Consider the following 26486-nt stretch of genomic DNA (forward strand, 5'->3'; position numbering starts at 1 on the left):
ACATTGTGATTTTCACTCTTTTAGAATGAGTGACTCATTTCAGCTGTGCAACTGTGGATGATATCTTGGAGATTAATTAAATCTTATAGTTGAAGAGTAACAAAAATGAATTTTGTACTACTTTGGTGTGTGAATGATTCAAAGGCGAATTTCAAAAATGCACAAGCTTTAATGCACCTGAAACTGACTCCAGATGTAAGTGATTCAGAGCACACTCATCTTATTTGTTAAACTAACTGAATGATAACTGAAAAGATGCTAGTCAGTGATTTCATACTGGGTGCTTTGGCAGAATGCCTCCATCCACAGCTCAGCAAATGCTTTGAACTGCATTTAGAAGCCTCACTTATAACAAAGACAGTCTAATGCTCTGCACATCCTCACTTGTTCCAGTCTTTTTCTTGCTAATTTGATTTGACCACTTGATGAATACTCAGTCCTCCCAGTGATTCCTGGTGATGCCTTTACTGGCATCTACAGTTTTGCAGATGCAGTGTGGTGTAATATGTTGAGTGTTTTTCATCTGAGTGTTGTTCTAAAATTAACCTAATTTTAAAACCTGCTAAAGACCAAATCATCTCCTGATACCTTAGAGCTGAAAGAGTGCGTACTTTCTTTTTACCGTGACTGTATGTATATGTGTAGAGGTGCTGTAGTTATGAATGCCTATCAGCCACACTTCTGTTTTTACTATAAGGCTTTTCAACAAGCTATGCAGTTCAATGAACAGTAGCATGTGCTGCAGGGCTTCAATTTCCTCTACCATTAACACAATCTCATGTTTGCCTAAATAGGGGATGTTTTTTTTCTTTTCTTTGGTCCATTGTTCTTCCTTCTAAACCCTCAAATGCATCAGGGGAAATCTCAAGGCTCGTTCCATATTGCAAATGGGATTCTTAGAAATCGCTTAAGAGGTTTCTAATGCTAAGCAACATTTATAAATCACATGTAAGGAGACTGGAAATATAAGGCCATGTTCACGTGCGAATCTAAGAATGTTTTGATGAAGGAGAGCCATTGATTCATGTTTCTGTAGAGCTGTTAGCCTCTCAAAGTTTTCAGTAACACTTTGTAATAAGGCCCGAGACCAAGGGTGTAATTCCCCTATAATGTGTTTTATTTTAGATTACAATGCAATTGTATTTACCTACTAATACCTAAAGGCAGGTACACTAGAATAGCAGGTAACAAGTCAGGTTTTTACAGGAAACAAAGAAATTATATTGTAAGGTAATTTTGAAGAAAAAGAAAAGAAAAACAATGTCTCCCCATCTTAGATCATAAATACCATATTATTGAGTAGAAATAAATCTTTCCTTTTTACATCTGCATTTAATATTCATTATACGTGCATGATCAACGTGCATAATGGATGTTCAAAATTATGCAGTACTTGAAATTACTTACTGTATAATTTGTTTCTCCTCTTCTGTAAAATACCTCAAATTGTGCAATATTTAAAGTGACTTCTGCACTGCCAAAAATGACTTACGCATCAATTAAAATACTTACAGACTTCTTTACTTACTTTACTTAAATATATAATTATTCTTTGTTTCTTGTACAAACTTTACTTGTTAACCCCTTATTTTAGCGTACATGCCCTTAAGTATTAGTAGGTAAACATAATTACTTTGTAATTTTAAATACAATACAATGAAGTTTATTTTAATTACAAAAGAAACTAAAGTGTTTAACTTTAAACTTTAAACTTTACTCTGCTATTTTTGTTTGTTTGTTTGTTTGTTTTTTCTCTTCTTTTTGTCAGTGAAACAGGAAACTAGGATTTGGGCATGGCAAGCTGAATTCAACATTTCAAATGTGGCGTAAAGTGTTATGAACCACAGGAGGACAATTGTATGCTCGAGCTGATAGTCCAGATTCCTACTTTGCCTGTGACATTTGAACGCAGCACAAGTGCCGCCCCGCTCTACCGGATTTCAGCCGGTAGGCACTCGTTTTCTGCCAGTGACAGTCATCCCTTTAAACCCTAAGGACCTCCTGGATTGTCCACCTGCCCGACATCTGTCCCTTTCCTCACCGCGCGGTGCGATGAAGCGGAAACTGAGCGACATTTAGGAGCAGTCTAAATGACTTCTGTGCAACAGGCAACTGGGCTGCAAACTCACTGAAGGCTGGTCGGAGGAACTGTTGCACAAAACCCCGCTGCGATGTCTCTGCTGTGCGTTAGAGGTATGCTCTCACTTCACAGCTACAGGTTATCGTTTCAACAGAACTGATGGATCTGCTCATGTGAGGGTTTCTTAAACGGGTGAAGTTCTCACGGAAAAGATTTTATATATAAAAACACAAAAACTTAGACGAAAGAAAAAAGGAAGGCAGAATATTTGAGGGCAGTACTGTAACATTATTCTGCAACTACTGGGTCCAGTTGTGAAGATACAGAGCACAACATAAACTTTAAGTGTTTCCCTGAAAGGTGAATTTAAACCTCATTTGCCTCCAGTGACATTTAGTGTAACACTCAGGCTGGATGCTGACTTTAAAAAAGGAAAATCACAGTTAAGTGAGAGCATTTGGTCATTATCAATGGATATGTGTGCATTAATGTTTTGTTGCTATTTTATGGTCCGATATTGCGAGTCTCTGAAAAGTTACGCTTTAGTTAAATCGAGCCATCTAGTAATCAGTGCTCAATGCCAATGCTCACCAAAGAGCACTCTCAAGTTTAGTTTTCAACTGTTAAACTATTACATTTGTATCTAAATGAGGATTTATTTATTTAGTCTGTTAGGCTATACCCTAACATACGAGGGACATTTATTTCTGAAACTATCAAAAATCATAGACACGTTTTTCTGAATGAAAAAATGTTCACAAAATGATTAAAGTGTATGTTTTCTTCCTGTTATAGTAACATATGCTTGATTATGATAGAAGCTCTTCTGGCCCTGATTTTTACCCATTTCGTTGGCATATTTTTATGATTATTGTTTTTTTAGCTTTAATTTGCTTTTCATTATTATTCTTGAACTTTAATTTGGATTACCATTTGTCTGAGTTTCTATGATTATTTTAGCATTCCAAGTCCTGTTTAGAATTATCATTATAGGTCAAGTAGTCTTTGAGTTATATTATATTTGGTCCTTGGTGTTTTGGATGATCGTAGCCTCCCCCGTGTTTCTCAGTGTTCAGTTGAGTGTCAATGGCTTGTCACTGTGTCTAGTTAGCTACTTCCTGTTTGATTTTGTCAGTCTCTTTGCTTCACCTTAGTTTTACTACAGGTGCCTCATGTCTCATTAGTTTGAGTTCAGCTGTGTCTTCTTACCTTTATGTTTCCATTTTCCCTGTGCATATTTAAATCCTCGGCTACAGTGCAAACAAGGCTGGAGCACGTGTCTCCATGCCGTTTTCAGACTTTATTTGTGATCTGGATCCACATCAGCCGCGGTAAAAGCTCGGTTTTCTGATTCTTTCAGGTGGATTCTTAGCAGCCTACATTTGGGTCACTTATACTCTTAAATGACATGAACCCGAAAACTGTCAATACTACATGTTAAAATAGTTTAAAACTGGATTCATAACATAATAACACAACTTAGGACTGTATACTCTCACCTGACCGTTAAGACTGCACTTATCCCATCACCCTGAATAGGATAAGAGGAAGAAAATAGATTAATCAATGACTATTTCTTTGTAATTTGCTGTGGCAAGAACAAATTTTATGTATTTGCTGACATTTGGTACTTTAAGGTCTTTATCCTTAAGCTGACTGATCCCTTTAAGGTAGCAGGTTATATCTCTGCAGGGACATTATAAATAAAATGTGCACTTCCTTCTTCATTGTTCAGCGTCCTCTTTCCATGTGAACTGCCCTCCGAGTTGCCCTGAAGCAAGTCACTTGATCTGCAGTTGTTCAACTAAAGCTGATGAGCGATGTGAGATTTTAATGTCTAAGTAAAAGATTTTGGATTTTTGTTTTTTGTTGAAAACCTGCATGTGTATCGGGACTGATAAAGTTTGATTCATTAAAGGTTAAAAAGCCGGCGCTTCCCCTCACCGCCAGTTTATTAACATTTTTGGCTCCTTTCCAGATCACAAATTGCTCTTCTCTCACAGACATGCTGATTGATTTTTCACACCATCAAACTATTGTCTGGCTATCTCCAGCTCTCAGCCCCTGGTGTATTGTTTCTCACTGATCATTTCTGACCATTTCTCATCTTTGGGTGTGAGTGCTGCCTGAGGATGATAGGCCACCACCACCTCCACCCAACTCCTATTACAGAGTGATGAGATGGGGGTGAGGCTGGAGATGGAGGGAGTGAAGCACACCTGGGTCGCAGTGGGCTCAGACAAGTGGAATTATAAAATAATCTAATTTTGTTTCATAGCTTGCCCTGGGATTGAGAAAGTGTGCTTCATGCTCACATAAAAGTTGTTACTTGTTCAGGTTAGCATGAACCCTGGACTCAGCTTTTTAAGCTTTGCTGTTTCACTCAGAAGGACAGAAATATGGATTCAAATCAGTCATAACATTGTCCCACAACATCTGGACATATACGCAAGAAATGTTCAGTACATCATCTTTATAAAGTGCAGATTTGTTAGTGTTTGCAGCTTGTTTCTGCTGCCCAGATGAGGCCATAAATATCAGTTATTGCAGGTCTGATTTAGGATGGACTCAAACACTTATCAAAGCGATGACCGAAGTAAATGCATCTTATAAATATGAGTGGATGTGTGATTCTTAACGTTTCTCCCAAGTGAATCTACATAATATGTCATCTGGCTGTCCTTTAAACAGTATTTCTTTTCCTTTTTTTAAATCTGAAATATTCCATCATCTGACTTTCACAAACACATCAAATCTTTTATAAAGAATACATTTTTAGATGGCAGACTAGAATGGTTTAATAGTAAACAACACTGACAGAAATAGGAAGTAAACCACAGTTTGCCATGTGAAAAGCTAATGTTTTGTTAACTTGTCCAGCCCATCATTGTTTCTTTGCAGATTCATTGCTTTATAATGTCACCTGAATTCTTCCTGAGATAATCTCCCTTTTTAATGGAAAGGTCTCGAGGGGTCAAGCTTGGTGGCCTTTCTTTGTAACGCTAATAATAGACTTGGAACTCTACCTAGTATCTCCTTGCAAATGCAGACAGTAAGGTGAGAAACATGAGCTACAGGCAAATAAGGAGAAATAACCTCACAGGAACGAGTGGTGAACAAAAACAAACAGTCTATAGTATTGAGATTCACGCTGTCAAAGAACAGTCCTTGGAAGTGCATGACCCCACCTCCTGTAATGTGTGCTCTTTACTCTTCTTTTATATGATATGTTGTTTTCCTGAAAGGTAATTTCTGCATAAAAGTAAATTTAGCTGCTTTAAAATTTCCGCAATCCTTATGTTTTTTCCCTGTTTCTATGGTTTAAAAACTGCTTGGTGTAGTTTAAAGTGATTATATTGGACTAAAAACAAAAAAGCCTTTCTTGGCGTAAAACGTCAGACGCTGACAACACCAGCAGATAACAGATAACCAACTGTGTTCTTATGATGTCTTCAGGCTGTTCAGGGACAAGAGATGTATCTCTGTGTGATGAGCTGGGAAATGCTCTCTCTCTGCCTGTGGTAAATGTGTTCTTTGGCAGTTTTCTTGTCTATGATCTACCTGACATGCTATCAGAGAAGCCAGTCTTTCCATCTCTTAAAGGAAGTGCCTGATATAAAACCTGACGAGTGGCATTCTTTCTTGGAAGCTGTGATACTTTTCAGAGGCTCAGTTCCTCATTCCTGGTTGTGTTGAGCGCCCTCAGAACCTGCATGGTGGCTTGCAGATCTCTGCAGGAAGTGAACGGCTGCAGAAACGAAAGCAGGATGGGAGGACACAGCTTCTGACAGCTCAGTCAGTACCCACTCCTAGCTATTTCTGGATAGCAATTATCAGTGGAATAAATGCATACAGTGATGGCATTGCATAATTTGCTCAGTGTTGAGTAAGGTTACTGTGAAGAAATTGCATTAGATGAAATTATCCGGCAGTAATAGAAGATAAATACGTGCAGGTCGACTGTCAGGCATTTGGAGATAGCAGAGTGGCATTCAGTCTCAGCAGATCGGCACAAAAACTGGAGCTTGTGCTGATTTTATTTATGTTTTTTTTTTGTTTTTTTTAAATGGCCTGGTTTGGATTCATCCATTCAAGGTGATAACTAAAATCATTTTGTAGGCCACCAGATGCAAAAGGTGAGGGGAGACCAGGTCAGCCAGTACACCGGCACACACTGTAGTGGAATGACAGGGATGCAAGCAAAGCTTCAGCGGCCAATCTGTGGAGGCGGGGGTGGGGATAGAGGGGAAATAATCCCCATGCCATCTGCTGCTTTTCCTATCCTGTGTGGTTATGCTTGTATGCATGTGTGTATGTTGGACTGCAGCTCACATGGGCCAGTGGACTTCACTTCCTCCTTCTCTTTCCCTCCCTGTCATGATAAGGCTATTTCCTGCTCTGAGCATTGGCTCAATCTAACAGTTTCTCTTTACACTTAATCTTTGCTACTGGCCACTTTTCTCAACTCAGGCCGAGGAGTGCTCAAAGAAGTACACTCCAAGACGATTGTGACATGAAATGCAGAGAAAATACAGACACAAAACTACTTTCTGCTCTTCGGTGCTGTCTCAGCACTTTTTCTTACAAAGGCGGGAGTTTTGATATTGATTGGTAATTCTTATTGCAGTATAAACACCAGTTGGCACATCACCACACGCATTTGTGAGTAATGACAAATATGTGTAAACTAGCATCCATCCATTTTTTTTGCACTTATCTGAAACAGAATTGGATCAGTATTAGGCTAAACTTTCCTAACATCACGTGGAAAATCCCGAGATGCTCCCAGGGTAGATGAAATATATATATATATTTAATTTCTCCAAAGAGTTCTGGTCTACCCCCAGAATCTCCCAGCTGAAAATAGTGAAGGTGCAAGGAGTAGAGATGGTGACAGTACATGACTTTAAATACCAGGGCTCAACCATCCAAAGCAATGGGCAGTGCACGAGAGATGAGAAAGAGAGTGCAGGCAGGGTGGAGTGGGTGGAGGTGAGTGTCGGGGTGATTTGTGACAGAATGATAGCAGCGAGACTGAAAGGAAAGACTGAAAGATAGCAGTGAGACCTGCTATGATTTATTATCTGGAAACTGTGGAGCTGACAAAAGACAGGAGGACAAGCTGGAGGTGGCAGAGCTGAAGATGCTTTTCATTGGGAGTGACCAGAAAGGACAAGATTAGACATGAGTACATCAGAGGGGACAGCTCAGGTCAAGCTCTTTGGCAACAAAGTTACAGGAAAAGAGGGAGACCACAGAAATGATTCATGGATGTATTGAAGGAAGCTGTGCAGAGGATGCTAGGGATGGAAGTACATGATCCACTGTGGAGACCCCTAAAGAGAAAACCAAACAAGAAGAAGACAAAGAGTATTTAACAGTTCATGTGCACTGCTCATATTTTACATACGTGATCGTAAATGTTGTAATATTTCAATTAGGGCGCAGCATTGTGGTGCGGTGGTTAGCACCACCGTTTCACAGCAGGTGGGTTCTGGGTTCGAACCTTATGGTCGACCTGAGGCTGTATGTGTGGAGTGTTCTCCTGTGGCTTTCCTCTCACAGTCCAAAGACTGTTGGTTAGGTTCATTGGTGACTCTGAATTGGGTGTAGATATGATTGTGTGGTTGTCTGTCTTTCTGTGCTGGGCCATGTGATGGCCTCTTCCCTCGGTGACATCTGGGATGGGATCGCTGTAAACCTAAGATAGACAAAGTGGAAAAAAATCAACATATGAAGGCTTCTGAGATGAAGCTTTATGACTCCTGGTCTGTATTCTCTTTGTGCTCATCACAGTGACCACAAAGGTTAGATACTGATAAAACTGATTTTAATGTCATTGTTTTTATTGATTCTTATCGTTTCCTGGTCAATTTTCTTGAATTAAAAAAATAGACCTGCAGAGGTTTGAAGGGTCAAAGTAATTGCTTTATTATATGAAGGTCTGATCACTGTGCAAAAACTGATCAGGAAAAAAGGGTTGGATGTAACTCAGGTATGCAGAAGTCCATAAGTTTCATTTTCTTAGGAATGCAGGTCCCAGAAAAACACGGAGGATCTAAAACTGGTTTTAATCCTGGTTTGTAAACTAGGTTTGTGAGTTTTGATTTGTTTTTGGACCCCAGATATTGATCGATTGGGACTCTAATTTGTGTTTGTGATGAATACGTGTTGACACACAGTGAACAAATGAAGACAAGCACTCAGGTAATGGTGCGACTGTATGTGTCGGTGGTAATGTCACGGTCTATAAAGCCCTCGTTCCATGATCCACTCATACTGGATCACTCGTGGACTTTCAGTAGCGTCTCTCTAATTGGCTCATTATGGAGAGGTAGGGAGACGGTCTCTTTTAATTTGCGTTTATGCATGATAATATGTGGTATACATGCTAATGTAAACACAATGAGGCACTGGCATTGAAACACATAATTAAATGAAGGAATGTGTATGCCCACAACACTAAACTATACACAGAATATATATATATTACAGCTTTACCTTGCAATATAAAGTGTCTTTAGATACAGTTTAGAGAAATTATGGTAATCCATAAGCTGAATTTGAACTGTTTGCACACAAACATACAGCCATATATGCTGCTAGCATGAAGCCCGAGCGTAAGCAGAAGCTTATACATGAGTAAAATGATCAAACATACTTCAGTCAGAGTATAGTGACCAACCCATGCTAGATCCACAGTAGTTGTATTTATTAGGTCGGCCTGGCGAGGTCCCTGGGTGCTGTACATTAATGGAAGTGAGAGGGTGTTAATGACATGGCCAAAAGGTTTGCAACCTGTACGCTCTCAAACCCACCATGAGCTGAAGGACTGGAGCTAAAAATAGAGGCACAGTCTGGCCCCTTGTAATGATACTGCTATAGTCTACGCCTGTCTGGCTGCTGAGCATGTCAGGTCTGCTGCTCCTGTTCAACACATTTTATTAGGTGTTACTACACCTGAGTGATTTTGTGGTAATGTTATATTTCAAAGTAAAAGAATATCATATATTTTATGTGCAACTTTTCTTTAGATGAAAAGCGCATCATTGTAAAAGGGTGTCATCTTTTATTTTTAATTAAATAAATCCCCAAAGTATGTCAAATATAAATAAATGTGCACAAATATGCTCAAGTTTCATGAGGGGTGCAGATGTCCTGTAGGTTGTCTGGGCGGGGTGTGTGCTGTCTCGATTAGAGTCACAAACTGAGACCAGCTGGCAGAAAGAAGCAATCAACTTGTGTAGACTTTCAGATATAATTTAGGGTGTTTAAATATTGCATTTGACTATTTGGGAATTACAGCCATGTTTTACCAACCTGATGAACAGTCTTGTGTCCAGCTGTGGTCTGCTTTTTTTCTCTTTTTTTAAATGAATTCATGAGAAATTAAAGAAATAAAGATGTAGAGCTGATTCCAGGCATTTGGGCTGAGTTTGGTTTAAGAGGTGTCCTGGACATTGCTAACCATGCTGACATTAGAACATTAGAACTTGGTCACTGGTGTTTGCTGATGATGTGGCTCCTGATAAAAGTAGCTTAGTCAAATGATAACACTGGTTAGGTGTTGCTTCACAAGACAGATTTTGGGCCACTTTACCTCTATCTCTAAGATCTCCATAAGATCACCAAATTTTCTGAAACTGTCACCTGACCTTTGACCCAATCAAGCATGTCTTTCAGTCACTGATGGCAAAACTGAGGGAAGAACGATTCGTGAATGTTCGGGCACAGATTAGAGGTCGTGGATCCTGTCCAGGGCTCTCCTCTACACGGCCAGCTTCCAGAGAGTTAAAGTCGTGATGCTTCAGAGGCTCAAAAGTGTCTTTATTTCACCACCGAGAGGCCATTTCCAACCCTGAGCTTCAAAGCTGCACTTTCATTGTCACTTCAAAGAGCTCAAACCTGAGACACCAGAGCAGATTGTAAGTGGTCACAGTCAGAGCTGCAGTCCAACAAAGAGAAGAAAGTCATCGGTGTACAGAGGAGATGACAGAAAATCATTTTAGCTTTCAGATTTTGTCAGATGTTGTTTTTTTTCTCTCCCATGTCAGGCTAAAAATTCAGTCTTGTAAAGTTGTTTTGGATATCGGTTACAAACGTGCATTCACTGTTCATGTAATTCATAGATGTTGTACTCCTGGTGAGAGCAACGTAACAAATATTTAGGCCTTCTTTCAAAATGTATTTTGATGAATTTTACATGTGATATGGAGAATAAACCTAATGCTTAAGTGAATGATGCATATCCGTAAGTTAAATCAATCAATCAATCAATCAATCTTTATTTATAAAGCACTTTTCATACAAAAAACTGTAGCACAAAGTGCTTTACATGGTTAAAAGCAGCCCACCCCACCCTCCCACTCACTCCCTACACTCTCATTAACATAAACGATCATGAATACACACATCCCCCCCCCGACCACACACACACGCACACTTAAAGAATAATATTGGGCTGGGTACGCATTAGCCAAGTGAGGAAATATAGTGAAGCCCATAATTTGACCTAGTTTCTGTAGTTTTGCCTCTACACGCAACCACAGTTGCAGCTTTACCCAAAAAAATGTGTGAGCGGTTTAGAAATTACACCCACTTTTATACACATAACTCAATTTTTTAGAGGTTTAAAATGAATTGTACAAACTAACAGGATGTTAAATAAAAAGATTGTTTTGTATTAAAAACATCTAACTTTGTAGTCAGTGACTGTCTGAAATGTGGAACCTGTGGAGATCACCAATTGTGGGTGTTGCTTCCTTGAGGTTCCTTGAGAAAACTTGTCTAGTGGGTTGAGATTAGGTGACTGACTTGGACATTGACGACAGTGTAACCGGCAGTTTGCACCTTGTTGTAAACCTTCTGTATTTCCTTCCATGAAGGTGTCTCTTGATTGGACTTGGCTAAAGATTTTGCTTCCTGTCTGTTAGGTTTAGTTTGACCTAATGATTTGACGTGGAAATATCCAAAGACCCTGCGATATGATATTATTATAATTATCATATCATATTATCATACTTCACTCGCAATAAAATATAATTGTGCTTTTTAACATTTAGCAATATGTGAGTACTGAAATAACATGCATGTTTCTGATAATCTAACAATTAGCTGTGATAAATCATTAAAAATCCCACATCTGTTGCTGTCCACTTTGACAGAAATTGACATTTAACTATTAAATTTGTGCTCATCAACCTTCCTGTTATATAGGAATATAGCCAGAACATAACCAGCGAGCTGCCTTTGCTCACTGACAAACACTCATTCAGATTGATGGCAACATGTTGGCAATCTGACTGCATTTGTAAATTAGACAGCAATCTTTTTTTAAACCTTTGATAATCTCTCTGAGAGCGAGTGCAGTCACTTTAAGTCAGATTGTGAGTGTCTACAGTGAGGTTGGCACCAGTTTGGCTCTGAGTGTGTCCAGTTGGCTTTTTTTTTGTTTGTTTGTTTGTTTGATTTTACTCGGCTACCGTTATCTCAGGACGATATGTATGTTTATAGTATTCCTAGAGTAATGTAACTTTTTGAATTATATGTAGATATTTGGTGTCCCTGAATGGATGCAATATTGCCATGCAATTTTGCAATAGTATTGTGATACCATGCTGTGTCGATTTAATTAAAAGAAAAAATCTACTTGTCCTGTTAATGATGGCCACTCTCTCTTTGGGCCTTGTATTTGAAATGACAATGAAAAGTTATAAAATGCAAACCCTGAAAGTTTGGGATATATACAAGATGGCTGTAATTGCTCAGTAAACTTGTTTTTAAGCAAACATAATTGTATATTTTAAATTGGGCATTTAAAGAACCAAATGAAATATATTACCAAGCCTGCTGTGCTTGACTATAAGCTTCAGTATAAGCATTGTGTTGTTGTGCAAAAACACAATGCCTTGTCATCCACGTCCTCCATTGCGTATGGAGACATTACAGATGTGCGTTTGAGTGCTCCTCAGTAGCAGCTTTGATCCAGTGCACTAGTCATCACATGAACATCAGTCTGCTCTTTTCCCCAAATGGTTTTTCTCAGTCTCTTTATTTTTTTCAGGTATTAAGAAAGGAAAACCTTTGTAAGGTTAAGAGTTAGCTACTGACCAATGAAAAGAAGTATTCCTGCTTTCCTATGTCTCTTTTGTAATTCATCCACAGTACAATGTAGCAGGGTCCGGTAGATTTCAGCCCCGCTTAAAGCATTAGCTTGGAGGGATTATCCCACCAGCTAAACACGCGGTCACCAGCAGCACGCATCCTCTCATACAATCACTCCAGAGGACACGTGCCTGCTTTACTACCTCTGATCAGCCTCACCAACCCTGTAGCCCAGAGGGATGCTGACCTCTGCAAGCACTAAAATGTGACACTGACTCTCGCATTTTTATTCGTCCAAATCTTAAAGAGTGCTTCTGTCTGGTGTAGCGATGCAGGTGATTTTTTTTTTTCATTACAAGCCTTTGTTTTCTGCCAGTTTGTCAGCACTTCCTGTTCGTTGCTGTCTTCAAAGAGAACATTGTATTGGCTGCTCTTCATTTGCATAAAGTTGAGGTTTAGGCTGCTTTAAACAAATCAGGATATCTGGTGCTACCCAACACCTGTGGTAACTTCCTGAAAAACTGTTAAGCGATGTACTGCCAGTCTTATATAAGTGCTGAATGTCCATTTTCTCATCTTTAATATTGTTCAAAAACATTAAACATTAACTGTTTTTGCAGTGTAAGATAAAGTTTGGATACCAGCCATCCGTGTTAGTTTGGGTTTGTAATCCAGGAGCAGACACCTACTTCAGGTGCAAATTAGTGTTTGTGCTGGTATGTGAGGTTGTAGGAGGCGGAGAGGTGCCCACCAAACAGCACTGGGAAGTAGTGAGAATGTCTAAGAATGTCACTATAGACATGTAGACCACATCCCACATCTATGGAAGCCAGTTTCCGCCACTAAAGAAAAAAAAAAAGGATCCATAACTCGAAATTTCGAGTTATTTTCTCGACTTATTAACTCAAAATTTTGAGTTAATAAGTCAAAATTTCTTTTTTTTTTTTCTTTTTTTTTTTTTTTTAAACCTGTCCCGTTTGGTTCTTTTGCCATCAGAATTATTGTCTAAAGGCGAAGAAAGATGCCCAACGGATTTACTTTACCAAATGGACCATCCCAGCCTTGCCGTAATGGTCCATTTGATTTACCTTTTATTGTTTATTTTATTTTATTTATTTTTTTTTACTTGCTAGATACGGGACAGGGGAAAAGAAAAGGGAGAAAGAAAGAGGGGGGAAAAAACAAAACAAAAAAAAAAACAGCGGAGAAGAGGGACGGGGATAAAGGGCAAAAAACAAAAACCAACAAAATAAGCAGACAAAAAATACATATATCGATCACCTGGATCACCTGTTGAGAAAGAAAAAAGAAAACAAGCAGAAGAAAACGAGAGTAATAGAATAAACAACATCACAATGATATATGGGAATATAACACTAAATACTTAATATTAAACATTATTGTGCAGCACGTAAGATCGACAGCGCACAGTGTGCTTTGAGGTAGGAGCCAAAAAGGGTGTAGTTTGTGTGTGTGATCACCTGTGTGTACACCTGTGAGCATGAGCGCGCTTGTATTTAAAAGGTTCCTTAATGGAATGATCTGCTAGAGGGTGTGGGGGGCCACAGTCCCATCCTCCAGGGCATGAAGCAGGTATGGAGGAGATCAAAACTCCAGACATCCAGAGGCCCCCAGAACACAAGAGACCAAGGAAGACCAACAGAGGGGCAGCCGCGCCACTGTCCCAGAAAGAGCTGAGGAGAGTCCCAGATGAGGGATCACTCAGCAGCCGTGGAGCAGAAGCCAGGGGGGGTTGCAGTGACGTGCCCGTGAGCTCCGCCGGCAGCCAGCTGTGCCTGAGTGACCGAGCCCCAGGCCGAGAGGCCGAGGGCACCCCACCCCCGAAGTGGCCCGAGCGAGCCCCAGGTTCCAGGCCCCGATAAGCAGCCACCAAGGAGTGAGCCGGTGTGTACCCGGACGCCCACCCCCGGACACAAAGAACCACCAACGCATCGATGTCTGAGGGCGTCTGCCACCGGCAGGGGAAGTGGTGGGGGGAGATAGGCCTCCAAACCTTGGAGGGCCTGAGATGTCCCCAGAGAGGTGGCGTCTGATACCCAACCTGACATATAGACACAGACATACAGGCACACTCAAATACAAACATCCATTCCCACCCTCATGCTCTCATAGGCAATTACTCCACACTCAACCAACGTGGAGACAGACATAAAGAGACGCTGTACACACAATCACACTCCCCAAGCGTACTCTAAGAACCGGGTCTAGGTACCCTTGCCCCTGGAGGGGGAAACTGCACCCAGACCCAGGTGGTGTTACCCTTTTCCCTGCAGTGGGGAGAAGCAGACTGCCCCGACTCCGCAGCAGCAGGGAGGCCCCACACACCAGACCCCAGTCGGACGGCCAACTCCTCCTCCTAGCCCCCCCGCTCCAGCAGGCCGCAGAGACCGGGGGTGTGAGAAGACTCCAAACCTCCCTCTACCCGCTCATATGTAGTGTTGATGTATATGTGTTCTAAGGTGCAATTAAAACCCAGGAGGGCATGGAGCTACCTGCCAGAGAGCAGCAGGTAAGCGCATAGCCCCTCCTTAAATTTCAAGTTAATAACTCAAAATTTTGAGTTAATAAGTCAAAATTTCGAGTTAGCGCTGCCAATCAGTAATCTACGTCATTTCCTTGTTACCCGGAAGCTGAAGCCCTCAGGTACAAATGCTACAGCTAAGCTACCAGTATTACATCCAGTCATGAATGCACAGATTGCTGAGTATTTTCACCGTGGCTTCAAAAATGATGAAATCCTTGTGTTATTAGCTGAATCACACGCGTTACTATCAGCAAACGCGAAAGCACCAGTGTGTTGCGATCCGGTTTTGAGTGAGCGTTAGTCTGCACCATATGCTTCCGGGTAACAAGAAAGTGACCTCGTTCACGTAGATTACTGATTGGCAGAGCTAACTCGGAATTTTGAGAAAAGTAACTCAAAATTTTGAGTTATGTTTTTCAAATTTCAAGTTAATAAGTTGAAATTTCGAGTTATGGATACTTGTTTTTTTTTGTTTGTTTGTTTGTTTGTTTTTTGTAGTGGAAAGGGGCTTCCATACACATCAGAGTGTGTATGGATTGAATGAGGAAGAGGATGCATTTTTCCACCAGGCAGAAGTTCAGAACTCATTCTGATGGTTGCATTGTTGCTCTCAGGTTTTGAAGGATTTTCTGATTGTGCTGCATCATTTTGATCCTTGGTGCCTTGTTTCAGGGATGACTCTGTGCTCAAATGTCACAAACGCACATCATCACATCTGGTAGGGCTTTAAATCCTTTGCACGTTATATAACGTCTAAGTATAAACTTCGCACAAGTCACATGTCCGACGCTGCCAATCATGTGTGTCATGATAAGGCTTTTTTTGATTTTAATTTGAATGAGCTGCTGATCCGGTTTTATCGACTTGAATCAAAAAAATGTTGCGCTGTGCATTACATCGGACTCAGGTTTAACACCTGACAGCTGCCATCTGTGTTCACACAGTTACAAATATGAGCTGTGTTGTTTTAATGTTGGTTTTAATGCTTCTCCGTTAGGAGCTGTGATTCTGAAAGGTGGCTCACTGGCAAACCGAGTCAACTTTACACTGAATATTTTTTAAAGTAAATTCAGAACATGTGAGCTAAAGTTTCAGAACACTTTTTACATTTAATATAAAGCAGTGGCGCTACCCTTGAGTCACCTGTTTCACATTTATTTATGTTTGAATGAGACTAAATCACATCTTCTCTTCTCTCACAGTGTTGGGTCATTCATACAGGTAGCATCAGAGCCCAGTTGGCACTTGACCAACGAGGCCACTGTGAGCCTCTGTCGAGCTGGCACGACTGACACACAAAGCAAGCTGTGCTGACAGCCTAAGATAAATGACCTGCTAACAGTCTCTCTCTCTCTCTGTTTTTCTTATCACATCTCTCACTCTGACTGTGATTGAATGAGCATATTGATCTTCCTCAGTGAGAACATGTGTCTAAACTGGATTTAAATAACTGAATTAGCCCTAAAAAGGCAATAAGCTTTGATACTGCTGCATAGTCAAATGACTGCAACAGATTTAAGGGAGGCCTGATTGCACTGCAGATCAATATCAGGGACTTTCTAGCCTGAAGCCAAGAACATGTTGGCATTTCAAGACTCTCTTGTGAATTTCAAGGCATTCTAGGTCTCAGTACATTTAAAATCTCACCTCTGTTGTTTTTAAATATAAAATATTATTGAGTTATTTTTTTTTTTTATAGACAAATAACCCCTTTTTCTCTAAATGCTAGCTTATAATAGCAGTTTCTCAAATTTGATTTTTGTCATGCTGCTCTTTAGAGGCTAATAATATTTAGTCCCCAGAACAAATACATTGATTGCAACACCATCAGGAATATAACTTTTTTCTCAAAGGTTTACTTTTCACATAGTTCCTGTTGTGCAAACAAAAGTCGCTGCTTGATGCTTTGCTCAGCAAAAGTTTAAAATGCAACATTACAGTAAAGCCAATGAAACACACAAAAATGTGTATACAGATCACATGTGTCAAACTCAAGGCTCTTTATACATTTTAATAAGGCCTGTGTATCACTTTAGGTTCTTAAATGTATCAACTGAGCTGGTAAACTGAGTAGAGCATGAAGAGAGCCCCATTCTGCTCGATTATTATGTTTGACTCCACATAGTAGCAAAGATACGGAGTCATAGATGAAGAACAGTTGCTTCAGAAAGTTGCTGGACTGAGAGGAGAAATGTAACTACAGCATAATGTTTCTTTGAAAGTGAGCGAGCTGTACAGTCATATTCAGGTTTGCGTGTTGTTGTAAAACTGTAATCAGAATACATTATTTTGCTTGGCTAAATGTTGTAAACCCCTCAGTCGTAAAAGGCTGAGGAATATTGACATCACCCCGCTGGTCAGGCGTGGCCAATGAAGTTTGTGAACGCCATCGGCACACATTTGGGATTGTCGTGCCAACAGGTGCAGCTTGAACTAGTAACACAGTTGCTTTATTCCACCAATTACTGCGGTGCTAGTGTAGCTAATAGGATTACTGATTAGCAAAGAAGTAACTAAACATGTAACAGACAAAGAGTAACATTGTTATTGATTTAGCACTGTAGAAACCAAATGAAAAAAATAAAATGTGAACAAAAACCGAATGCGATTGCACGTCTCATAAACTCACATTTTCTTCATGATAGAATATAGAAAACCAATCAAATGTTTAAACTGAGAAAATGTGCCATTTTAGGAAAAGTATTAGTCTATTCTGGATTTGATGACAGCAATACATTTCAGAAGTGACAGGGTGATGTTTACCACTGTGTAGCATGCATTCTTTCTTTTTTTAACAACAGTCCAAAAACATCTGGGAACAAAGCAGCTGTTAGATTTTTGAGAAAGCAATGTTTTCCCGTTCTTGTCTGGTAGAAGATGGATTTGTTTGTGTTTTTGCGTGCAGTATTATGTGTGCAGTACCAGGACGGAAATAATAACCAAAACCTTCTTAAAAGCAAAACTCTACTGGGAGGAAGGGTTGTATCAGGAAGTGCATCAGGAATAAACTCTCTTCCAAATCAAACATGCAGATTTATCCAGTGTGGAAATAAGAAAGCACCCAAAGTACCATCAGCCGTTCATCAAGGTGGAAGCTATGGCTTATAGTAAAACGATAAAGTTAAGCTGACGGATGATTATACAGTTAATGTTTAAACGATGTTTGATGGGTTTTTTTATTTGTTTTTTTAATGTCATGATGACAGTCACAGTGGTAAATTATGTGAAGTCACTGAAAAGATTCCGGTATGATGTATGCAGTGAGAAATGTGTCTCATATCCTCCCACCCACAAGATAAACTATGTTTCTTATCACGGATGTGTGATCTCTATGAACGGTTCCAGTGTTTGGCTGGGTTAACTTATTCTAGGTTAATATTTATGGATTTAGCAGATTGTGTCAGTGTCTTTTCACAACTCATTTCCTCGCTGATTGTTGATTCACACAGTCCATTCTTCCTGCAGCTATTGCAACAGTGCCAATACTGTTTCAACCACAGCAATAATATACATCAAATATAAACACTTTGTTTCCTACAGTCATACAACACATTGAACTGTTATTTAATAGGCTTAGGGTTAATTTTATGAAATGCAATTTTATTGCACATTTTTATTTTTGAAGTACATCAACAATCAGGAATAAGAGTGTAGAGGGGTTATAACATTGTTCAGTCCCTCAAAAATTAAATTCCATTGAAATATCTAAGAGTATATAATCCTGATGAGTCACAGAATCTTCTTCGTCCTCTTCATCAGATTGGGACTAATCTGTTTTTTCTCTCTTCTTCTTTCAGTAAAGAAAGCCAAACTCCACGGGCCCCCAGGTAAGAGCGTATCATTTTGGCTCTTTCTCTGCTGCCCTTTTTTTGCATATGCTATTTGTATTTCTACATTATTTCACAGTAAGTCACTTTAGTGATCTCCAAAACTTGATACAGACATATTGACTCTGCAGTGTCTGTGCCCAAGATACAGAGAACTTTAACATCCAGGAAAAACGGTATCCACTCATCACACTTTTTGTTTTGTTTTAGAGATCAAAAAAAAAGAAGAAAGAAATATAAACAGTTTTCTTTAAGTTTTGACAGAGTCCTCTTTTTAAGACTTTGACCTTTTTCTCACAGCCTGGGGTTTTGCACCAGTGTTAGAAGTCTTCACTTTGTAGGCATGCTAAGACTAATCATGCACAGCTGAGGCTGGCGGTGCTCTCGTTAGTTTTGAAGATATTTAATAAGCAAAAATTGAATATTTTGAGCAGATGGGGAAGTTTGAAAAACAGTAAGAGGTTTCCTAATGTTTAAAAGTCCTCCGGTGACCTTGAATGTCGGACAGCATCAGAAATCATGCTCATAGCTCAGTACAACAAATAGAAAGTTTGGCCTTGATGATTTTTGCACCCTTTAAACTGCCTCTGAGGGGGGTGACCTGGACACTGGACAGGACGTGGGGGCGTTGGTGTCCTGACATAGACAGCTGGAGGCCTCATCTCTGCTAACTGGAGTCACTGAACTTTAATATGTTTATCCTGTTGGTGCCATTTGGAGCAACTTTAATTGAAATTTCTGACTAATATTGTAGCTTGTTGTTCATAAAGTTAATATTTTGGTTTTGATTAGTGAAATGTATTTTATTAGGCAAATATGTATATGACACACATTTTTTTTGGATGCAGTTTGCTAACCAAGCTTACTAGTGTTAGCTGATAGTACTCCATATAAAGTCTTTTATCCACATAAAGTCACTTCTGGCACCAAAAAAAAAAACAATAAAGAGGCCAAAGTGCTCATCTCTGTTCTTAAATGTTTACCCAGTTCTGGCTTGCTGAGTGACTGGAGCCAGTATATAACACAGCTAACACAGAGAAACAGACAACCATTCACACCTACAGCCAATTTAGCCAATGTGACGTGTAAGTCTTTAGACTCAGGAAGGAAGTCAGAGGACCGGGTAGTGGATTTAAACCCAGATGGTTGCTATGAGGCGACAGTGGGTCCAGGTTTAGAATATGGAGTTCAGTTGCCTATGGGCAATTTAGAATCACCAGTAACCAGTTCCCACTAACTGCATGTCTTTGGACTGTGGGAGGACGTCAGAGTACCCGGAGAGAACCCATGCAAACTCCCCACAGAAAGGCCCCGGCCAGGTGGTGGATCAAACCCGGGGTCATGTACTTAAGTTGAATTAAAATGTGGAAATAAAATTTTGTTAGTCCAAAAAAAGGTACATTTTGATCTGCTAACCAGATGTTAGTCTGCACTTGTCCCTTTGCAAACATGTTGCAAAACGCTTGTTTGAATCTCTCTGTGGCTGCACACTTGAGCAGACGTGTCACAAAGCTGAAAAACCATTTTTCAAACGGTTCCTTTTCACACATGAAGCATCAACGATTCAGCAGCCAGTCAAGAGTGGGACTCCCTCTTCCCGCACATTTTTGTTCTTTGTTTTTTAAACAGTTTTGCTGGCTGCAGCTGTTTGTCCTTCCATCTTCTCTCCAGGCGATGATGACGGTAGAACAACAGCAAAGAGTGGGAGATTGAGAAATCAAGCTGGAGGACGGGAGAAGGAAATCAATAGATCATCACAGACAAAGGGCCACCTGCTAGCCTGAAATGACTACGTGTCATCCTGGCATAAAGGAGACGATGGAGACAAATCTCTGTTTCTTTAGTAGACAGAGACAGACTCCATACACGAGCGATTTGTCACTGGTTGCCTTTGGCCTCTGATTGACGAGCAATTTCTCAGACCAGGAGGGTGAGATTTGAATCCAGGGTGCATGAAATGGGACATGGGTGGTTGTGTCGGTGGCACCTGTGGTGTCCTGTAGTTCCTCTGAACTTTAGTTCCTTTGAACTACCTACAGTTGGACACTGTAAACACCCACATTAGTGCACAGAATGTCTTTCTTTTCCTATCTCGGCCTGCTTAAACAGGGTCTGTTGTTCTCTTGTTTTTCACTGTTATACATTATGATGATTGACAGTCCAGCCAAGATTTATTTATTTATTTTTTTTTTTTTGGTGCCAAATTGTGATAGTCCTCATTTTGGAAGTTGTCTGATGCACACTGGAAGTACTGGAGCTCTCTGTTCACAATTTGTAATTTTCTCATTGGAATGACCTGAAATAACACACCTACTTCTCCTCCCAGCCGTAACACCCACTCACGTCAGTGAGAGAGAATAAGCGCAGGACGGCTTTCCATCGGGAGACATTAGTTTGTCCCACTCTAATGCCCCAGTTTTAAAAACATGATCTGATTTTATCTTAATAGTAAGAAGCAATAGATTGTTTGCCTGGGGGGGAGCTGGCTGCTGTCCCACGGCCCTCCTGAAATCTCATGGGTGGATGACCTCTGAGGGATGTTAGCTGATTTGTGTCACTTTATTAGTTTAGAAGATGTAACTTTTATCTTGTTTTTAGGCTCTGGAGACATTAGTCTCAGCTAGTCTGAGGGTCCAAAGCTATACAGCACCTGGCAAGCCTTGGGTTTTGGAGCAAATATTAAAATATTATTAATATTGATTTTTTTTTTTTTCATCCAGAGCCACAAGCAGGTCAGTTGTTTGGTTGTCGCTGAGCAAGAGTACTTAGAGAACAGTGCCAGCCCAGTCTCAGAGTCAAATTTAAATGCATAAGCTGAACACCATTTTTAAAGGTTCACAAGCAGCAGTTGATTTGTAAACCTAACCAGGAAGTTTAAAAAAACAAACAAAAAGTAAAAATTACCAAATCAAAACAAGAAGAAATAAAGTTCACAGAACTGATCTGTCCCCAGAAAAACCACAAACACTGCAGTCACCTAGCTGACAAACCTCCGACATATTTGTAGTTCTCTTTTATTTTTTTTATGTTCTATTCTTTAAGAACCATTATCTCGACACATACGGTTTAGCTGCGACACTTATAACATGAAAACACTTGTGCATAACTGTAGTATTATTTGTCTTCTACTGGATGTGTTTGAGCATATTGCTCCAGTTCTTGCCGCCTTACACTGGCTTCCAATTGAATTTAGGATCTATTTTAAAATCCTTTTACTGGTTTTTAAATCCTTAAATGGTCTGGCACCTGTATATTTGTCCGATCTGCTGAAGCCCTATGTCCCCCCTCGCTCACTCCGGTCAGCTGAGCAGCTGTTGCTCTCAGTCCCTAAATCACGTTTGAAACTTAGAGGAGACCGAGCGTTCTCTATTGTGGCCCCGAAGCTTTGGAGTGATCTTCCTCTGCCTATTAGACAATCTATATCAGTGCTGGTTTTTAAATCCAGACTAAAAGGTCATTTTTATTTGCTGGCCTTTGACTCAGTGGGTAACTGACACTATTATTTTATTGTTATTTATTTACCGTATTTATTATTCTTATTGTATTTTTATATGTTTTTATTGTATTTTTTATATTTCTGCTGTACAGCACTTTGTTCGGTCATGTTTTGTTTGTGCTATATAAATAAACTATGGTATGGTGTTATGGAGTCAGAGGCCACTTAAGATGTTCACGTGGACCATTCCACGGCTCATTTAATTGAATGCTTCCCTTTTAAATAATGTCAGAAATTCAAATATCTGCTATGACAGCAGATTATTATTATTATTATTATTTTGAGGTCCCAAGCACAGGTAGTTGAAATGACTACCTGTGCTTGGGACCTGAGGGGGCCGATACTACTTACTGTCTGGGTTAGAGGTTTAGGATGTAAGAATAATGCTCATGACTGCAAAAAATCTGAGTGAGGAAAAACAAAAGGCAATAACACAAGTCATTAAAAACGACTGTGTCAGTTTAATAGTACATCAAATGGTTTACTGCATCTGTAAAAAAAACAATGTTAATTGTCCATCTTACTTGTTTTTAGTTTTACGTTTCAGCTGAAGTTGAGTCAGTTAAAATATTTAGGCGTTGCTTGTTAAAAGAAATCATTATCCCTCAAAACAAGAGACTATTTTTCAGTTTTGTTTAAACACAAACTCGTCTCAAGCCATGTTCTTTTCCATATCTGACAGCTTGCTCATTAGCAGAAGTGGCTATGTAGCTGTGATGGTCCACTGCTGCATTGTAACTGCAGAGGAATCCCTCACCCTAATGAGCCAATAGTGCTGGTGTAATGAGGCAGGCCTGTCTCTGCACAGCCTGAACCTGTTGTGCTTTCTGACTTATTGCAGCTCCTCCCCAGTTAACAGTTTATTCATAAACTGCATAGCTGCCCCAGAGGACAGTATTATTCCCTATTAGAAAAAGAAATCTAGGTTCAATACAGAATGAAGAAGTGCAGTAAGGCTCGGTAACTTTAAACAAACATGGAAAGTTTTTCTACTGGAGGGCAGAAGAAGTCCAGAACAAGCTGATGCACAGAAAAGAGTCTGCTTAAGAAGAACAGGGGGACGACTCAGACTTCACTGTCATTTCCTGGTCTTGACCAATATTCTTCAGGCTTTCTGAAGGTCTGCCCAAGTTTCTCTTTGGGCATTGGCTGCTTTTTCACTCATTTTCAGTCCAGTCTTTGTACCTGACCATTTTCAGAGAAATATTGTATGTGTGTTTTTTTTGTTTTTTTTACTTTATTGTAAGCCTGTTAACACTGACTTATCAGTCATTCAAGCATTACTAACTCGAACACCTAACTTGATGAAATCCTTGTTCCTAGCAGAAGCATTCATGCCCTTAAGAAATAAGAAAAAAATCCAAGACCTGACACAGGAACTGAGAGATGCATCTGGTTGATCCATCCACTGCTCACTGCAGCATCATCAGAAATGGTCTCAAAAAGCTATTCTCAAGAAAGAGAAAAGGCTGAGGTATGCTAAACTACACAAGAACTGGACTGAAAATCAGTGACAACAGGTCTGATGGAGTGAATAATGTGACATTTTTGGTTCAAATCATAGTCAGTATGTCTTGATACATGCTCAGTCATCCAGGTCGTGACAATTTGCGTTTCTCCCACTGAAAACGCGACGTCCAGATGAACAGAATCAACCTTTTGGCATAGTCAGTACGTTTAGAGGAGGTCAGGAGAAAACTACAATGGGGAGTGTCTACAGTCATCTATAACAGCGGTCCTCAACCTTTTTTGCAACACGGACCGGTTTAATGTCAGACAATATTTTCACAGACCGGCCTTTAAGGTGTCACGCATAAATAAAACAAAATAAAATGACATGACCAAGACAAAAACTGTGGTATTTTGTAAATATAATAATAAACGCAAATTCGCTGTGTAATTGTGTAACTTTATTAGCAGCGTCCTCCTGAAAATGCGCCAACAACATTGAGAGTAACATCCTCCTCTCTGCCCCTTAATGCTCTGTGGTTGCTATGGTAACATGTAAATAAGACACACAACTACAAAGAGCAGGGAAACCGAGTTAACAATAAAACTCCTGAAAGCCATAAATTTCACACCCGAGCCTCAACTCTCGTGACCCGGTGCTAAACGACTCATGGACTGGTACCGGTCCGTGGCCCAGAGCTTGGGGGCCGCTGATCTATAAGACGGTGGCTGCTCGATCTGCTTTTCAGCCAGCGGTGTTGGGATCTTGTCAAAGTTGATTCTTGCTTGGAGTGCGAGAGGTCTCAGATCCAAATCCCAGATGAGCCCACAGTTTTGTTACGCTTAGCCTAATACAGTTAGTGCAACAGCGACATCCACTTTCTTTTCGTTTTTTTAAAGGCTCAAGCTCCAGAAGTAAACTTCCCCAAAATTTTCTTCACTGGTGTTTCAGAAAATACTTTTTAGATTTAAATTAGTAGCAAAGAATTTTAAATATATTATATATGTTAAATGTAATTAGCTGAAATAAAATGCTGCTGATCTTGTCTGTTATGGAACAAAAAGAATTTATTCTGTCCTCATCGACCAACAGCTCTTCTCTGCTTGAGCTCCCCATTACTCTGCCACATTCTCCAGCCTTCTCCAGCCCCGCCACCTCCCCTGACACCCATAATAGAGTATTCATTACTGTAGGCTGCCTAGTAAATGTCATCTTGCCTGGCTGTGCTCTACACATCCATGTATAACTGAATATAACTTATTTATTTTCATAAGTCATCGCTACTTAATTATAAATGACGCTGGCTGCCCCCTGAGAGAGTCCCGCTGCATGCTGGGATTTGTCTTTAGCAAGGAGCTGTTGACAAGAGGAAGGTGTTTGTGGGGTTGTTTTTTTTCACTGCAACCATTTATGGAGATGTGCTTAATGTCGTTCAGATATTTGTTATGATGCCAATATTTTGCATGACAGCCGTGGAGGTGTCATAGGAAATAGATGCCACACTTTTAGAGTTTTACTATAATGTGTTTTAGGTTATTTTTGTTGTTGGGTTTTTTCTTTCATTCACTGCCTATCCGGTTGTTGTTTGTTTTCCTCATTTTTTCCCTTTACCCTTGGTAGCTGTCAGTAAATTGGGCTGCCTTCAGCCCTGCCAGTCACCTTGTTCCCTTAATCACAAACCTGCAACTGTCTTAAAGGAATGATGGATTATTCCCAATTTAACCCTTTCCCTCCTGCCCCCTTTCACTCTAGAGCTGTGCTTGGTGAAGACAAAGCACTGTACATAGACAGTGGACGTCATTTTAGTTTTATTTTATTTCATAAAAGGACAGGTATTTTTTATAGATGGACAAATATATTGCACCTAAACCTGATGCACATGCATGCACGCACGTGCGCGCAAACAAAGAACAGTGATTTATGAATAGCAAACTCTTTCTTTTGTTCCACTATAGTATGACAGAAAAATCACTTTCAGCCATTTCATAAATGCACGGCTCAACATAGAAGAGCCACCTCGACAGGACAACGCTTGGCTGTACATCTACATCTAAAGGTCAAAGGTCACTCTTTCGAGGATGCCAATATTCACATTTTGGGCAGAGAAGACATGGTTTGAAAGAGGAGTGAAAGAGGCCACCTATGTCCACTGTGAACGACCGTCTTTGGACACTGGGGGTGGCTCATGACACCAACTGCAACCTACAGTACAATGCAACTGGAGCCCCCACTCACAACCTGTGTCAGGTGAGCTCAGTGGGTGACATAATAGTGTGGGGCGAGGCCTCACAATGGTTTCACCCAAAACCTCTGCCGATAATGACCCACACGCTTTTGCACACCTTGGCACGTGTGGTGAGGTGCATGATCAATAGTGGGTCACGACCCCCTTAAGGGACAACTTCCACTAAGTCTCCTCCACAGAAGAAGCTTTTTGGATGAGAGTGGAAATGTGTTCAATAAACCTAAAGAAGTCCAGTCGATTTTTCTTTCCAAGCTCATCCTCCTTAGCTCGTGCAAAATGTTTTTCAATGACTTTGCAAAAAATGTAAAGGTAAATGGTAAAAAAACGTTTTGTCAGATGTCTGAGTCCCACACTCTTCATTATGCATGATGCATTTGTTTTTATTCACTTTGTACCTTTTAGTTGCTAGGCATTAAGAACAACTTGGTTAGGGTTAAGTCATATTTGGGAATGACAGCAGCGTAACATTGATGCCATAACCCGGTCTGTTAATGCACTGTCTCTAAAGGGCACTATATGCATAAATGAGAAATGCCAGTGACTTTTGAAAATGCCATTATGTGACACCCCAGTAACTGGAATGATCTTAAAACCATTCCCAGAATACTTTGATAAATATGTTGTGTTGTATTTGTGTTCGTTCTAGCATAAAATCATATGTTAAAAATCTGGCAGAAATGGGAAACCTGAGAAAATATGCAGAGAGAAATCTTTAAAGTGACCGAATATGGAGACGTCC

The 26486-nt window shown here is 40.1% G+C and overlaps 1 protein-coding gene across 1 annotated transcript in view; it reads left to right on the forward strand.

The window, feature by feature from the left end:
• The first annotated feature begins 1986 nt into the window (after positions 1–1986).
• The window catches only part of LOC134638420 (protein unc-13 homolog B-like), a 191056-nt gene continuing 166556 nt past the window's right edge, over positions 1987–26486 (forward strand). The window contains exons 1-2 of the mRNA XM_063489023.1: positions 1987–2193; positions 18527–18556. Of these exons, the coding sequence (XP_063345093.1) occupies positions 2172–2193; positions 18527–18556 (52 nt within the window). The 5' untranslated portion in view covers positions 1987–2171. The remainder of the gene's footprint in view (positions 2194–18526; positions 18557–26486) is intronic.

Source organism: Pelmatolapia mariae, linkage group LG12 (assembly GCF_036321145.2).
Source record: "Pelmatolapia mariae isolate MD_Pm_ZW linkage group LG12, Pm_UMD_F_2, whole genome shotgun sequence".
In the NCBI taxonomy this organism is placed as follows: domain Eukaryota; kingdom Metazoa; phylum Chordata; class Actinopteri; order Cichliformes; family Cichlidae; genus Pelmatolapia; species Pelmatolapia mariae.